The sequence below is a fragment of the Neopsephotus bourkii genome, unplaced genomic scaffold (assembly GCF_033783945.1).
Source record: "Neopsephotus bourkii isolate Nb327-2 ecotype Australia unplaced genomic scaffold, CSIRO-AGI_Nbou_v1 NB_234, whole genome shotgun sequence".
Lineage (NCBI taxonomy): Eukaryota > Metazoa > Chordata > Aves > Psittaciformes > Psittacidae > Neopsephotus > Neopsephotus bourkii.
In genome coordinates, this window is record NW_026900744.1 from 5,666,870 (window position 1) to 5,682,602 (window position 15,733).

General features: G+C 40.8%; 2 protein-coding genes across 2 annotated transcripts in view; one reads left to right on the plus strand and one right to left on the minus strand.

Moving 5' to 3' along the window:
* AKR1A1 (aldo-keto reductase family 1 member A1) overlaps positions 1-15,733 on the minus strand; it is a 455,840-nt gene that overhangs the window by 332,300 nt on the left and 107,807 nt on the right. The window lies entirely within an intron of this gene.
* Positions 1-15,733, plus strand: part of EIF2B3 (eukaryotic translation initiation factor 2B subunit gamma) — a 100,008-nt gene that overhangs the window by 6,573 nt on the left and 77,702 nt on the right. Inside the window, exon 4 of the mRNA XM_061344951.1 lies at positions 14,784-14,943. Coding sequence (XP_061200935.1) covers positions 14,784-14,943 — 160 coding nt within the window. The remainder of the gene's footprint in view (positions 1-14,783; positions 14,944-15,733) is intronic.

Here is a 15,733-nt window from a genome sequence, read left to right on the forward strand (position 1 = left end):
TGTTGATCATGTCCTATAATTGCTTTCCTGTGGACAATCCCAACATTTCCATAGAATCACAGAATAGCTAGGGTTGGAAAGGACCTTAAGATCATCCAGTTCCAACCACCCTGCCATGGGCAGGGACTCCTCTTACTAGACCATGCCACCCAAGGCTCTGTCCAACCTGGCCTTGAACACCACCAGGGATGGAGCATTCACAACTTCCCTGGGCAACCTATTCCAGTGCCTCACCACCCTAACAGGAAAGAATTTCTTCCTTATATCCAATCTAAACTTCCCCTGTTTAAGTTTTAACCCGTTACCCCTTGTCCTATCGCTACAGTCCCTAATGAAGAGTCCCTCCCCAGCATCCCTACAGCCCCCCTTCAGATACTGGAAGGCTGCTATGAGGTCTCCACGCAGCCTTCTCTTCTCCAGGCTGAACAGCCCCAACTTTCTCAGCCTGTTTTCATACTGGACGTGCTCCAGAATGCTGCTGTTTTCATGATCTTGCTATAGTCTTGTGTGCTTTTATGGCAATTCCCATGGCTAATGGCTGTTCTTTTTCTTTACATGCTATATCACAGTCAGTTTTATTCTTTTGGGTCTGTGTTCCTAGTTTTCTGGCCATCTTTTGCAAGACTGATAGTGAATGGCTTTTCAAAATATGAAAACCAAAGTGAAGCTGCAGAGCTTTTCTCATTTATATATAGGATTGGAAATGGTAGAACACCGACTATGTAGACTCACAGTTGACGGTATGATAATGCTCTTGTTGAAACTGTAGCTTTACCACTATAGGGCTGATACCTGCCATCTGTGCTGTTGAGAAAGGTCTCTGTCCTCTCGTGTTCTAGCCCAAACACAGAAACAGGCCAGGCTTCCATTCCTGTAAGTTTGGATTGATAACCTTCCCTGGTCATGACGAGTGCAGAGAGCTCCCCTATTGCAGATGGCAGAAGCATGGCATGCAGAAGAATTTAATGTATTTTGGAAGAGGACAGTCTGCTTCTGTAGCTGCATAAATTAATTACAGGAATTTTATTTTATTTATTTATTTTAAATGCCTTCGGACTTCAATTTTCTTTCAGTTATTCACATATGCAATTATACTAGGGTAATTCTGAAGTGATTTACTTAGTGAAAGCTTCAGTACTCTTTGAGTTCCTGCCTTACCTGCAGCATGGAAATCATATAGGTCCAGCAAGACCTACAGGATACAAAAGAGGCACTACCAGGGATTTCTTTAGCTGTGTGCCTGTCAGCCTTTGGAAAGCTGGGCAAAGAAGAGGGGAAAAACCTTTTAGTAAATCTCTTGCAGACACCAAAGAACTGTAATAAACTGAGCAACTTTGAAGGACTATAGCAAGCCATGAATCAAGCAGTTACATCCTTAAGTTCCAAATCTGTAAAGCGGTATTCTTGTGCAGTTTATTCAATCCACTGTCTTTATGTCAAACTGTTAAAATACTGCTATGTGTTCATGTCTGTTTACAAGAATTACTGCCAAGAATTACTTTGAAACCTCAGAAAATTATTTTTATAGATTAAATGACAAAGTCGGTGCTCTCTAAGTCTGTAACAGGTAAGTACCACCTCATCCAATGCATGTTAATGAAAGCAGACTGTGAGCCCTAAGCAGAATCTATCTCTTAAGATCTCTTCCCTACTTCATCAATTACTTAGTGGCCACTGTTTCATCCATTACAAGCATGGGAGGTACATAGCCTTTGTGTGCTTTGCTAAGGAACCTGCAGAAATTGTAAGGGAGAAGAAATAATTTACTTTCTTAAGAGTGAGCTTCTCTAAAGGATAAATTTTCATTAGGGAAAAATGAGCAAACCATTTGGGTGTAAGGGTGGCTTAATCAAGCCCCAGTCATGAACAACTGAATACCTCTTCCATAGATAAGAAAACACTAAATTTGCTCTGGATTTGTCTTTAATTTTCCTCACACCTGGTCTTCAAGATTAAGGGGTTTTTAAATGAGGTCAGTGTTTGGCATTGTTAGCAAAAGTATATTCAGCATGCTGCTGTAAAGTAAGGATGGTGTGACAGAGCAGGTGCTAAGGTGTAATTTGGTAACTTCTGTGTTCATGTTTCTATTTATTTCAGTTAGAATCCAAAGCTTGATGACGGCCCGAAGCTGTGAGAAAGGGGCTTTCTGTAAGGGGGTCATGTATAATTGCTTTCTCCTCAATAACTGTCACAGTCCCTGTCTCTGGTTTTCACTCAGGTGGCACTGGCTGGAGCTTTCAGCTGAGTTCAATCTGAATGATAGGACAAATAGCTGGAAGTCTTGGCAGTTTCGGTGGTGATACCTGATACACTTTCAAGCAGGAGAAAAGATGTGAGTGCTGCATGTTGTGGTAGGAGATGATGCAGTTTTGTTTTGTAGGCAGCTCATTCAGTGGTGATTTCCACCCCCCCCCCCATAATTGTGACTGCCTTTTAAAAGGTTAACTTATTTTGATGTCTCTTGAATTTTTATGTAATTAAATTCCCTGGCTTCCTTAGGGAGGCTTTCCCTCTGAGGCTGGTGTTAGTGGACACACTTTTTTCAAGTCATAATGTAACATTTATTGGTGCTTTTCAGTGGGGTTATTCCTTCCAGTATGTTGCTGTTACTTCTTCAGTCCAGATTTATGTCTTCATTTATTTGACAACTTCTACCATTCTTAAAGGCTTTCTTTTGCAGTTTAGTAGACTTCCTTTGAATGATTCACAGGACTAGTATACAAAATGTATGTGCCGTAACCTGCCATGTTATAGCACAGTAATAGTGTCAAGACTGGTTGGTAACACAGAACTTGTGATTTGGAGGATTAGTAACAAGAAATTGTGATAGGACTAGGAAGCCAGTAGTAAATTGCAATGTCACAGGATGTAGTAGTTGAAATAGGGTGATGGTGAGTAGCCAATCTGATGGAGGAAGGAAGGGTAAATGTGCAAGGCTAAAATGTATCAGGGAAAATATCTGTTATGGTAAAGATGAGAAATGAATACTGTTCTTTAAGGCAATGGGAAGATTTTTTTTGCATGGAATACTGCACAAGGGTGGAACTCAAGTGCATCAAATGCGGAACAAGCACTAAAAAAGAAGACGGGATGTTCAGAGTGGAATGCCACTGGGTTTAAATTTGCTATGAGAAAACAGGCTGAAAATTATAGAAAGGTTTTAATCAGAGCAGAATAGGATTGTGAAGTGGTCTTGTACAAGGAGTAATCGAGACAGAAATCCTCTAAATTTATACTAGAGAGAGGCTGGGTTTTGTTGTGCCTTTTTTCTTTCTTTTTTCTGGGGGCGTGGTGGTGGTTGTTTTTAAATAAACTAAGTAAGGCCATACCTGGAATGGCAGGAGGCTAAACTCTGACTCAGGAAAACCCCTCAAGAATTGCGTTCCTGTGACGTTCTGCTTGTACCATTCATCAGACTGCTGCAGACCTTTTTGTGACTTGTAGATTGTTGTTGATCTAAAAACAACAGCAACAAGAAAAAAAGTCAGGGGTGTCAGTGTGCTTTACAAATGAGTTCCACTGAAATTCAGGCATCTCTCATGTTTGACCATTCTGTTCCCTCTGCCAAATTCTACCAGACCCCAGCAGCTGCTGTCTGGCGCCACCTCCCAGGCTGGGGCCTCTCCAGGCAGCAGGTTGGGAAACCTGGTTAAATCATGAATCTGTGTTTCAGGCAGAAGCAGGAGGTGGTGTGGGTGTGCCCGCGTCAAGCATTTGTCTTCACCGAACACTAAACTGTATTATTTTCATCTTCTGTTAAGCATTTCTCCCCCCTGTGTCACTCAGCTATACTCCAGCCAGTGATTAAAATGTGGCATTCCAGTGGAGTAGCAGCAATGGAACAATTTCACTTTTTCCTTCCTTGATGAGCCCTTAGCTGTGTTAATGGAAGCCCTGACTAATATGGTGTGAATTAATCAGCCTGTCTTCTGTTGCTATCACTGGTGAGTGCTCGCATGTGAAATGTTTCATCTCAGGTGGTCCACCTGGTTTTCTCAGTGTCAAAAAGGAAGATTTGAAAGCAATACAGCTCTTAAAAAGCAAAAGTAAAACAAACCTTAAAAAGCTACCCAAAAGAAGAAGAAAAACCAACTTTCTTTTGAACAAATAAACAAAGATTGAAACTCCAGATTCTCTTGGTATGTGCATCTTTGGGAGCCATGTTGTGGAAAGTGTGATGTCACGGTGGTGGTCGGTATGCTGCTGAGGGTCACTGATCCGTGGAGTCTTGGACAGCATGGCTAAGCGCTTCGCTTCCTCTGTTGAAAAATCTCCTTTCCAAACACATGATGTAAGTAAGCTGTAACGGCTGGAAGGTGGAATCTGAATCTTTTTGGTACAGCTGAGCAGAGTTTGGAGAGCATGGAAAGAAAAACTTCAGACCCCATAATATACAGTTACGCATTTTTTTTGTACTGTCCATGGAAATAACAAAATAATAACAGTGCATTTGTGACAAGATCTCTGTATAAGCAAGACTTAACTAAATGTTCTGGTCATCTATTTTGCAATAGTAAAAAGAATTTCAGCAGTTTTTTCCAGCAGACCTGGCAGAAAATACTCTTTACTGGAGTGTCTAAAATGCAAATAAAAGTCACCCTCTTGGCGGGTTTTCTGATTCTGCCTTTCACAATGTTAGTGCTGCACGGGAAAAGCAGATGTGTCAGATGGCAATTCACAGGGTATGGAGCATCTTGTTTCCTTCTCTACCTCCGATTGAAAGTTCCACCACTATGGCATTAGGCAGAATTTCATAGCCAGGCCCTGTTCTCAAAGCGCAGCTGATTGTCTACTAGGAAGCAGCTACACTGGCAGGTGCTCAGGCTGGCAGTGTTGCTGGAGGGATGACATAGTGCTGCCTGACTGTGTGTGCTTGATGAATGTGTTCAGGACGTTGCTCTGATCTTTATTTTTCCTGGCAGGGTAAGAGTTAGAGAATTCAACAGTTGTTGGGATTTTTTTTTGTTTGTTTTAAAGTTACTCAGCTTTAGAAGAATGTAGGTAATTAAAATAATTATTTTGCTGCCAGGGTTTACTATGGATCAGGGCTAAAACACCAGAAATTTGAATGAGGCAATTAGCTCTGAAGGTTAGGATCAAGAATGGTTATTAGGGTATTTGCTATTCTGCATGTTGTCAGCTAAAGAGGTTGCCTTTCTGTATACATGCAGGCAAAACCATAGGTGTTCTACAAGGAGTCATTGACACACCTGAGGTGCTGTCAGTTTCAATTGCTATATCTCCCTCTGTATGTCCTTATCCTTTTCATGCTCCTGGCAACTCGAGGCCTGTGCTCATCACATTAACCAATACCTCTTGTTTCCATGTGGTTAATTGTCGGCGTTTCTCCTGTATTACAGTATATGTTTTCATTTAGACCCTATGTGGTTTCTGATGAATTACACAAATTCGACCTATTCTAGCTGCAGACATACTAAGCTCTTTGCTTGTGTATATAGCTGAAATAATTTGTTTTAAAGCATCCTGGTAAAAATCTTTTCCTAGTTTTATGAGCTACTACTAGTTTTCATTTTTGGGGAGTAAATAGAAGTTAGTGTTCATTTTTGTAAATCCTCCTTCATTTTCCATATTTAAAGTATATACAGTCGTCTTGTGTAAATAACTTACTGTGCTGTGTGCTGAGGGAAAACTACAGCTTTAGTAAAGGGAATCTCAAAAATAATTTTGCCCTTTTTGGATTTTAACAGCATTTTCATGGACGTGTGAAGGCAAAGAAGAGTCCAACATCCTTTTCTGTCAGCTCATTTTAACAGGCATATGAAGCTCGTGTTAATGGTTTTCAAAAGTCACTCTGTGATGAATGTTCAAAGAAACGAAGTCTGTGTGAATTGAATTTGTGCATTTCCAAAGACAGAATAAGATTTTAACATTGGGAGGGAGTCAGTGTCCTCTAGCTGTCTTTTTTCCTTGGTGCTGTTAGTAGAGAGGGCAAAGTCTTGTGCCACATATGAGCCTCGAAGATGCAACTGTCACCCATGCCTGGGTGAAGACTTGAAGGGCGGCATGAAGGCATCACTAATGTCTGTGCCACCCTGGACTCTGCAGAGCAGAGCGAGTTGTGTAGGGCTTTGTTTAGTGTTCCTTTATGATGCCCTTGTTTTGAATGTTAAATTGCCATCTGGTCTGATGTTTTCCTGATTTTTTGCATGTAATTTCCAATGTCCTTGGCCTTTCCCCATGACACTCAAGGCCTCCCCTGACTTCAGGTAGGGCGATACCTGCAAGGAGGCAGTCACAGGGTATTTGTATGGTTTTTTGTCTGTACGTTCCTTCCTTGCTGTCTGCAGCCTTTTTACTTTGTTTCTAGCCTGGATGATTTCTACTTGTGTATTTTCCCTGTCTTTGGATATTAACAGGCCTTTCCTCATAGAAGGTCAGGGCTTTCCATGGCATCTGTGGGCTGTACAGCTGTCACAGTTACCCTCTTGCAGGTAATTGTAGTGATAGGACGAGGAGTAATGGGGTTAAATGTAAACAGGGGAAGTTCAGGTTAGATATAAGGAAGAAGTTCTTTACTGTGAGGGTGGTGAGGCATGAACAGGTTCCCCAGGGAAGCTGTGAATGCTCCATCCCTGTTCAAGTCCAGGTTGGACAGAGCCTTGGGTGACATGGTTTAGTGTGAGGTGTCCCTGCCCATGGCAGGAGGGTTGGAACTGAATGGTCTTAAGGCCCTTCCCAACCCAAACCATTCTGTGATTCCTTAGTATCACCCCTTGAAAGAGGAAAATGGAATTATTCAGATCAGACACAATTGCGTGCATTAACCTAAGTATGTAGTTCCAGTTGGGGGGTGTGGGAGGGAGTAGGTGCCAAACATCAACCTGGGGAGTTACTGTGCTAGAGAGGGTTTTTCTGTGCTTTTTTGCAGCCTGGTACAGTACTGTAACTTTGATAATAGGGCCATGATAACAGGCTGTCCCAGAGGCTGTTGCTTTGCTCAGCACTGTTTTTCTGGCACTGTTTAATGGGGTGAAATCCACGGTGAAGATCAGTGGACTTAGGATGCCTGGAATTTAATTTAACATGTTTGTCATGTTATATTAACTGGGAAACCCATGTAGGTTATCTAGTTTTTCATCTTCCTCTAAGCAAATTTGAGCCTTCTTCTGTGGTATAAATTCTGTTAGCTCCCTTGGGAGGATGGTGAGAATTCTGGATGTAGGCAAATAGTGCTGTTTAAAATAATGGAGGTCTTGAAGTTTTCATGATGGTTTTCTTACAACAGCAGTTGCTGCAGACCAGATATCACTGGAAAAAATGGAGAGGTGCTAGAGGTGTAAATAGTGTTGCATGGAGGATAATACAGGAATCTATGCTTCAAACCAGTACTTTTATTTAATATAGCATGATTGTGTTTTACAGGGAGAAAAACCAGCATTTAAATAAAGCTGATCAGGTCCCACAGAAGTGGACTCTCACTTCAGTGCAGGTTGTATGAAGTAGCAGTGCCATTGGGCTGTGTTTCACAGAACCTGTGTTTTACAGAGCAGAACAGCATTCGTGTTTTTTGTTGGAGCAGTGTTGAAACTGAAGAGTTGTGCAGTGACTTGGTTTGACCATTTTGTTTTAATTTAAGATCATGCTGATACTAGCTGTGGGGTGGCAGAATGGACACATGAGGATGCATGCTGTATATGTCTTGGTTTTCATGTATAGTCTGGTCTGAGACTGCAAGGAACCATTATGATCCTCTGGTCTCTAGGGACTTTGCACATGGTAATCAGGGCTCTTAGCCCCAAAACTTGGATGACTCAATATGTTTCTGAAAGATAGCAAAGCATTATTCATACACCCTAGTAGATTAAGTGTTTATTATATCCTTGGGTATTTTATTCCACATTATACCTCTTCTCCCTCTTAAACCACTTTGCTTTTTATTTCTATGCTGAATGCTGATTTCTAGCCACTGAATCCAGTTGTTTCTGCTTTTTGTTGTGTTGCTGAGAGATCTCCTGTTTAGGTAATTGTGGGCTGTGGGCGAAGATCTTCTTTCCCTTCAATAAGTTGAGCTGGTTGAGCTCCATTAGGACTACTTTTTATTATTATTGTTTGTATGACTACAGCACCTGACTGCCTAGGGCTCTGCCTACATTAAGTGTTAAGCCTGGGCTTGAGCTCTGGGCTTTGGCAGCAAGCCTGCTGTGCTGCTGCTGTTGAGATTGGAGCCTGACTGCGGCGTTCTCCTTTCTGTTCATGTGAGGCAGAGTCCAAGATCAGCTGAACAGCAGGTCTGGTAGTGCTGCTGTCCAGGTAGTCCGGGAAACCTGCCTTCCAGGAATAGGAGTGATGAGGAGAGCACCATTTGTTTCTTGAGTTCTTCTGCCTGCAAAAAGGGATCTGTTTGTGCAGGCTCACGCTCTGTGAGCTGGTGAATTCAGAGCCTGGGTTACGGGGTGCTCCCTGAGCTTTGGCAGACAGACATGGTTCTAGCGAATGATGGTGCATGCTTTCTGGTTGCCTTTTGGGGGGAAAAATAGTCTCCTCTCTGTCATGCTTGGGATCTGGACATAAACACGAGATGATTCCTGACCTCAGACAAATGAGAGAGCCTAGGAGAAAGGATAATATGGGTCAGTCTGTCAATCTGGTGCCACAGCATACTGATAGCCTGATAATTGTCAGTTTTCTGTAAGTGTAAGACTAGCAGATTTATTTTATATATAGAAATATATATCCATATATAAGCCATCAGATCCTAAATCTACTTGCATCCTTTATAATATACAAGCAGGTAATAGAGCTGGCGTCCTTTACTGATGTAAGGCAGAAGTAGATTTGGTAAAGCCATGGAAAATGGAAGGGATAGACTGTGAAAAGGAGGGTAAATAACTTGTGCTTGATGTGACAGAAAATGAAACCAGTGAAGAAAGATGATGTGGTTGGAGGAGGAAGCTGGGAAAATGATTTTTGGAGTACTTTGTAAGTAGGACAAAATTGCTTTAATTGGAGCCAGAGGAAAAGGTGGATTGCAAAGCTTATGTTCCAGACCAGAAGTTTTACACTTCAGTGTCATAATACAAAGTCTCATAATATTAATGTCCTGCTTTAAAAACATTCTTAATAAGGTTCTGAACTTGTGTTCATCTCTAAACTCCTGCTTTTAGTTACTGATAACTCTAAATTACCCTTTTCCACCCCACGTGTCAGTTTGAGCAATAGGTAAGGAGACTTCCTCCTGGGAGGAGACAGGATGCCTTCCAGGCTTGAATATCTTTCCTGTTCCTAGCTTATATGTATGTAAATTAAAAAATATTGATTTTGGATGGTAGCTCTTGAGATACAGAGATAACCTAAAATGGTGTTTTCATTGTGTGATCCCATCTGATACAACACATAGAATGAGCCGTATGATGGGACTGGGGTTAAGTCTCCTCCCCAGCTTCTGGCATCTTTCTTCCAGCTTTCTTTGAGAAGATAAACAGTGATGCTGACAGGTTACGTATGTGGAGGCATTCACATTGCCTTAAGATATCCTCACCTGATGAATTCAGGGCCATCCAAGAAATTAGAAGAGACTCCCTTGGCTCCCGCATGAGACTTTTCTGTTTTCCTTTTAGAAAAAAAGAAGCCTCTTTCACACATTACACAGTCTTAAAAAAAAAGTTTCTTCAATCTTTTAATGAGGCTGCTGCAGGATTCCAGCTCGAGGGACATCCTGTGCTTTCACTGCCCTCTGTCCTTAGAAGAGTTATGAAAGGTGGTGGTCTACAGCAAACTTGCTGCTGCACGGTGACTGCACAGTAGGCGAATGCTTCATGTCTGCTAATAAAGTACTAAATCATGATTTTCTTCTGAATCTTACTATCAAGGACATTACAAAAGCAGAGTGGGAATTCCCAGCCAAAGGCGGCCATTTCAGTTGGTAGCTAACAAGATCCTACAGACATGAAAAATAAATGAGGTTCCCTGCTCCAGTTACAGCAACAGCCATAGAGCTTCAAAGAGGTCACAGGTGTGGAAATTGGAGGACTCTTAATGAAGACTAAGATAAAAAGGGATTCTCTAAAGCCTTGGATGTAAGTCTCTGATCTGAAGAGTGGTGAGTAATGCAGTTGCTGGGAGGTATCTTTGGCTTTGCCTGGAGCATGCTCACAAGCAATCAGAATGCTTGCCCACAGCCAAACTGTTCTTTCCCTTTCTACTCTTCTGAATAATAAAAGCGTTACACACAAACCTCACTGTTAATGCAACATGTGGGTGAAGTTCCAGGCTATTGTGTATAAAACTCAGTCTTAATTCCAGCAGTAATTATAACTTGTTCCTCTCTCCCCTGTTGTATGGTGACACTGCAGGAAGTGATGCAAAGTTCTCTGTTTCTGCGTGTGTGTAGCATAGGCTGGTGTAGGAGCAAAGTCTACCTAGTACCTTGATTTTTTTTCCTTTTCCTGTCAAAGTCTCAGCTGTAATACTGTGCAATTGGAAACTTAGCATTTAACTTCAATGTTTTGTCTCTTTTCAGTTCTGCTAGGAGGTGGTTCTACTGCTCATGGATATTTTGCTGCTTTTCTGCTTATAATGCAATCTGACATTTGTTTTCCTCTTTCTCTTGGGGCTGATTTTGTTCAAATTAGAGATTTCCTTGCAACACATGTCTTCTCATTTTCTAGTCTGCAGTTTTTGGGGCCATCAGCAGTTTAGGATGCAAGGTCCTGCCCTTGTCTGTACTTGATAGAAAAAGCATAGTGAACAGTACTAAAAATTAATTATTTGCTGCCAGCTATCTGTGGTAACCTTGATATCTCCTGTTTGAACAGAAGGGATCCAGCAATTATTGCTGAATATAAAAGAGTTTTTAACATTGCCTTTGTATGCAGGGTGTGAGAAAGTCCAAGGCTTTTTATTTATGCTGGTATATTACAGCATGTAATTGCATCCATCTTTTGATCTGTGGTATGAATTAGTTCCATTGAAAACATGTTTTCTATTTTTAAATCAGTTGTCTTGAACTGAGTTCTTGAAACATGCTGCTTTTTGGTCTTGTTTTTGTGTAGATTTTCCATATTGTGCTGGATTTAATATAATTGTTGACATGTTGGGTTTGAGTGCTTTTTATTTACAGTTGGGTTTTTTCCCCCCCTCTATTTTGTATGAAACTCTTGATGTTTTATGTTAGTGTTGTATTTATCCAGATTGAGTATATAACTTACCTGATAATATATGAGCATGTCACAGTTTGGAAACTGATGGTAAAATGGTGTTAGTCAGTGTTAGAAAGGGAGAGTGGAGATTTGAAGACCTTAAGAACTGTGCTTCCAAACATGACTTTGACTGAACCTAACTGTTCAGCAATGGCTAGACTGGGAACCTAAGGCTTCATTCATGGGCAGTAAGGACAAAGAAACATCTAGAAACTCAGATTGTAAGTGGGATGATCTGTGCAGGACCTTGTTTTTCTCCGCTGATCAGCAGCTGACCCTAAAGTCTGAACTTGAAGATCTGAGGTTCAGTGGGATTGCTGAGGCCCAGGTGACTCTTTCAAGGAGCCTCATATTCTCTTTGTCTTTTCTGTGGCTCTTGTGATGCTCATAAAAAAAGTGAGGTGCACTTCCAGCAAGTGCCAGCTGCTGTCTGCATACCTGTGTAGCACGGCAGCATTTTCTTGTGCTCCCCAACCCAAAGTAATTTGCTGTTCTCTGTTATTATACTTGATGGTGTTTTCGCCCTTTCTTGTACAGCAGTTTCTGTGGTAGAGCTCTATAGGGTCTGCGACAAGGGCTCCTCTGTGTCATAGAAGTAGTAAGCAAAATGCTCTATCACATTTGGCAGAGCAAGAGAATGCCAGAAATTCCAAGCATTTGTTTCATGCCCCATCCATTGGCTGGTCCTCCTTGAGTTAAGACCCTTGCCTTGTCCTTCCCATAGTTGTAATGGTAAATGAGAGTGCATCTGGGCATGCATTTTTCCTCCTTTGCAGTGGTTGTGCTTGGGGTGTGTGCTTGCTGGGTTTTTTTAATCAGTTCATGTTGATTCTTATCGTCTGCTGTATAATAGTTTGGGGTTGATGTAATCATAGTTACATGTATTTCATTAAGAGATCTATGTGTGTACTTAGGTGTTTGCATAATTCATGAAGTCAAGTATGTTCACATACCCCTTGTGTTAGCACATGAGTGCGTGTAGTAAGTATGTACTTCTCTTCTTTGTATCAGTGGCTCACTGGGAAAGGTGCACTGTATTTATTTGGCATATATATATATAAAAAACCCACAAGCTCTACCATTTATTTTCTTTCTTCTACACCCACCCTAAAAACGTAAAGAAAAACACACACTTCTGCTAGGGTTCTAGAATAGTTTATTTTTTCATTCAGCCATTAGTTTATTCGTTCAGGAGTTGTACACTGGAAAAAAAGTGCATCCATTAGACAGTGAGGGCTTTATTTATGAGGGGGGTGGTGTTTCAAAGGGGAGGCTGTCGAGTCCCAAAAGAGCCTTTCATGGTGTATTCTCAGCGTGCTTCTGAGGCCACTGCTCTGCTCATCAGGAGGAGAGGCAGAAATGTGGGCTTTACAGAGCAACTGTGTGTTTCACTGGTCCCTGCGCTCACTGACGTTTATTTACATATTGGGAGAGTAAATGGGTAGAACAGATGGCAACCAGACATTTGGTGGTTCTGTTCCCGTATGCTCCTCAGGGGTCTTGCATTCAGTTTTTGCAAAAAGCTTGTCCTATAGTGAGGAGAAAAAACCCAGGAGCCTGTCCACAACTATGAAACGCTTGTTGGGTTTTCGCTCTAGTGACAGATTAAGGCATTTAGTAAAATGTGAAATAATTACAAGGTTTGTTTTACAACTCCAAATACTTGTTTGTTAAGATAAGTCCATTGGTGTGTCTGTCTCTCTCTTTTTTACTGTTATTTTACCACTGAAGTGAATGCGTTTAGATTTGAAACCAGCAATCTCTTCCTTCTACTAACTGAGTTTGAAAAGTACAGGTCGTTTTATATGGGTCATGGAGACCTTTTGGTCTTTCTGCAAATATTGTAACTCATTTGTGCTTTCATAGGAACAGAAGATCTGAAAATCTGTCAGGAATTTCCAGGATATTTAATAGGTGTTTCTTCACTATTTACAGTTATGAAGCAGGAGATTTACTTCCTTACCAAGCTGAATTTTTTCTTCCTTTCTTTGTACACATTGGAATGTTTGGAGCAGGGCTGCTCCAGAGTGCTGGGCAGCTTGCTTCAGTGCTGTGGGTTGTCGTGTTGGGGGTTTTTTTTCCAATGTGTGTGCATGTTGTTTTAGAGAAGGGATAATTAAAGCACTTCTCCTGGGCAAACCCATAATATAAAATACACATATTGAAAATATGCTAGAAAGGGCGCTACAAGTCAAGTTTTGAATGTGTAAAATCCTCAGAGCTTGACCTTTTGCACAGCATGCCAAATCAGCAGCTCTAACAGTTTGTGACAGGATGAATTCCAGTGACTTACTGGTAAACACATGAAACTGCCCAGTATTTGAAGGAGAACCTGTCAAATAATGTAAATACCAGACATCAGTTCCTCGCCTACAGTGTGGAATCTCCTAGTATTAGATGAAGTCTGTAATGCAGACCTTTCCATAATAAACCTCTCTCATAAAAAGGTCAATGCTGAACTAATATCCTTTAAACCAAGATAGTTTTCACAAATAAAAGTAGAATTACTGATCCTCCATGAGTTAACTCTGGTTTTACCAACTACTTTTAGTGCCCTTCTTATCAAATAGTATCTGTTTAAAAGACAAAAGTAGGAAGCCGTGTCACACTCTGCAGGAGGTTTACCATAGTTAATGGTAGCACAGAAAGTGAGAGTGGTGGATGTCAAGAAACACAATCTTCTTGAGACGTGCTTAGAAGGTTGATCATTAACAAAAAATAAAGTGGAAGCTTGCTACTTTTCTGTAGGCCATGCTGCACAAATATTATGTTAGGATTAGTTTAAATGAAGATAATTGCTCAACTAGTAGATTTTTGGCAGTATGTTCCACAACCCACGTGAAATACAGAAAATTGTTCCTAGGTAAGTGTTTTTAGTCGGAGTATATTGTAGTGTGCTGGGTTAATGAAGCTGCTGTGTCTCGCTCAATATGTGACAATGTTTCTGTGATATAGGCAGCAGTTCTCTTAAATACTTCATGAGGTACTTTGGAATCCTTTGAGATGAAAATTAAATACAAGCCTGTTATTAAATAGGACCTAACTTCCTCTTTATTTTTTTTATATGGGGTATTGCTGGTTTTAGGAAATGTATTTCTAGACTCAGGCCACCATGGCAGTGCAATTACATCCTAGATAGTCTTTGCTTTTTTTCCTCCCGATAAAATAACATAGTTTAAATATCTTTTCCAGTGGTTTGTAGCCAGATGCAAAGTCAGCTAAAAAAGATTCCTTCAGAAAGATTTCTTTTCTACATCATTATGTAACTAAAAGTAGCTGCTGTAAATACTGTAGAATTTTGTGGCAGTCTTGAAAGCCGTGGCTTCTGTGTCCTGGCTCCTTCCTTTAGGAGCAGATGACAGCAGTTTAGATGGTCACATATTCTTTATGGTCCAGAGCTGGATAAGCATTAACCAACTAACTAATTCAGTAACAGCAGGACTCAAGTGAACTGGTGAAAACCAGTAACTATTTGTGGCAAAGTATGGCAGACCCTGTGTATTTTAAAGAAAAATCTAAAACCAGCCATGGGTGTATTAGTTGTTTTGTCCTCAAATGCTAATCCGTATGTGGTCACTTGTATGTCTGAATAGTTTGTTTTGTTTTGCTTTTCTTCTTTGACAGACTGATGTCCTGGTGTTGAGCTGCGATCTGATCACAGATGTTGATTTATATAAAGTTGTGGATCTCTTTCGGACTCATGATGCTACTCTCTCCATGTTGATGAAGAAAACTCATGAACCCACAGAAGTGGTACCAGGACAGAAAGGGAAAAAAAAAACAGGTACGTAGATAGGAGTACCTTTATTTATTCATACATTCTAGAGATACCATTTGTACATACGTTTAGTTACAGTGCGAAAGAGATAAAAAAGGTACAGATACTCTATTTTTCCTCAGATTCCCTGGTAGGGGTGTGACTTGGGTTTTTCCGTCTTAGAATTAAGTATTAGACTCGTGTAATCTTGCAGGCTGTGATCCAAAGCTCACAAGAGTTAAGGGAAAAGCTCCAGATGACTTCAGTGAGTTTTGGATCAAACCCTAGATTTTTGTTACATATGAGCATCAGAACCGTTAGGTTTTTCAAGAGCACTAAGTATCAGCCAGATTATGAGTGGGAATTTACCACTGACTGTAGGGACCAGTATTAGGTGGGTAGCACCTAAAAATTAGGTGGGTAACTTCTAGAAATCTCCTGTCTCATGGTATCTACTCAATTACTCTTCTGAGATCACATCCAGGAGCCTTTTGCTAGGCAAAACTCCCACTGATTCAAGGTCTTGCTTAGATGCTTATCTTGTCCCTTTTACCATAATATCTTAGTTAGTGCCTTGTAATCTTTAATGTATCTATTCTCACAACACTGCTGTAAGGCAGGGCAGGGCTATTATCCCTGTTTTACTTATGCTAAAAGTACTAAATACCATACAGTTGTTCCCATACTATACCTCTCATTTTCTTTTAATGATATCTGTTAAATTGCTGAGGCTTGATTATTGCCAGCTTAGTGGGTCCTGGTCTATGATTAAAGCTCAGAGGCATTACAGTAATACAAATAAGAAAGTGAAGCTTCA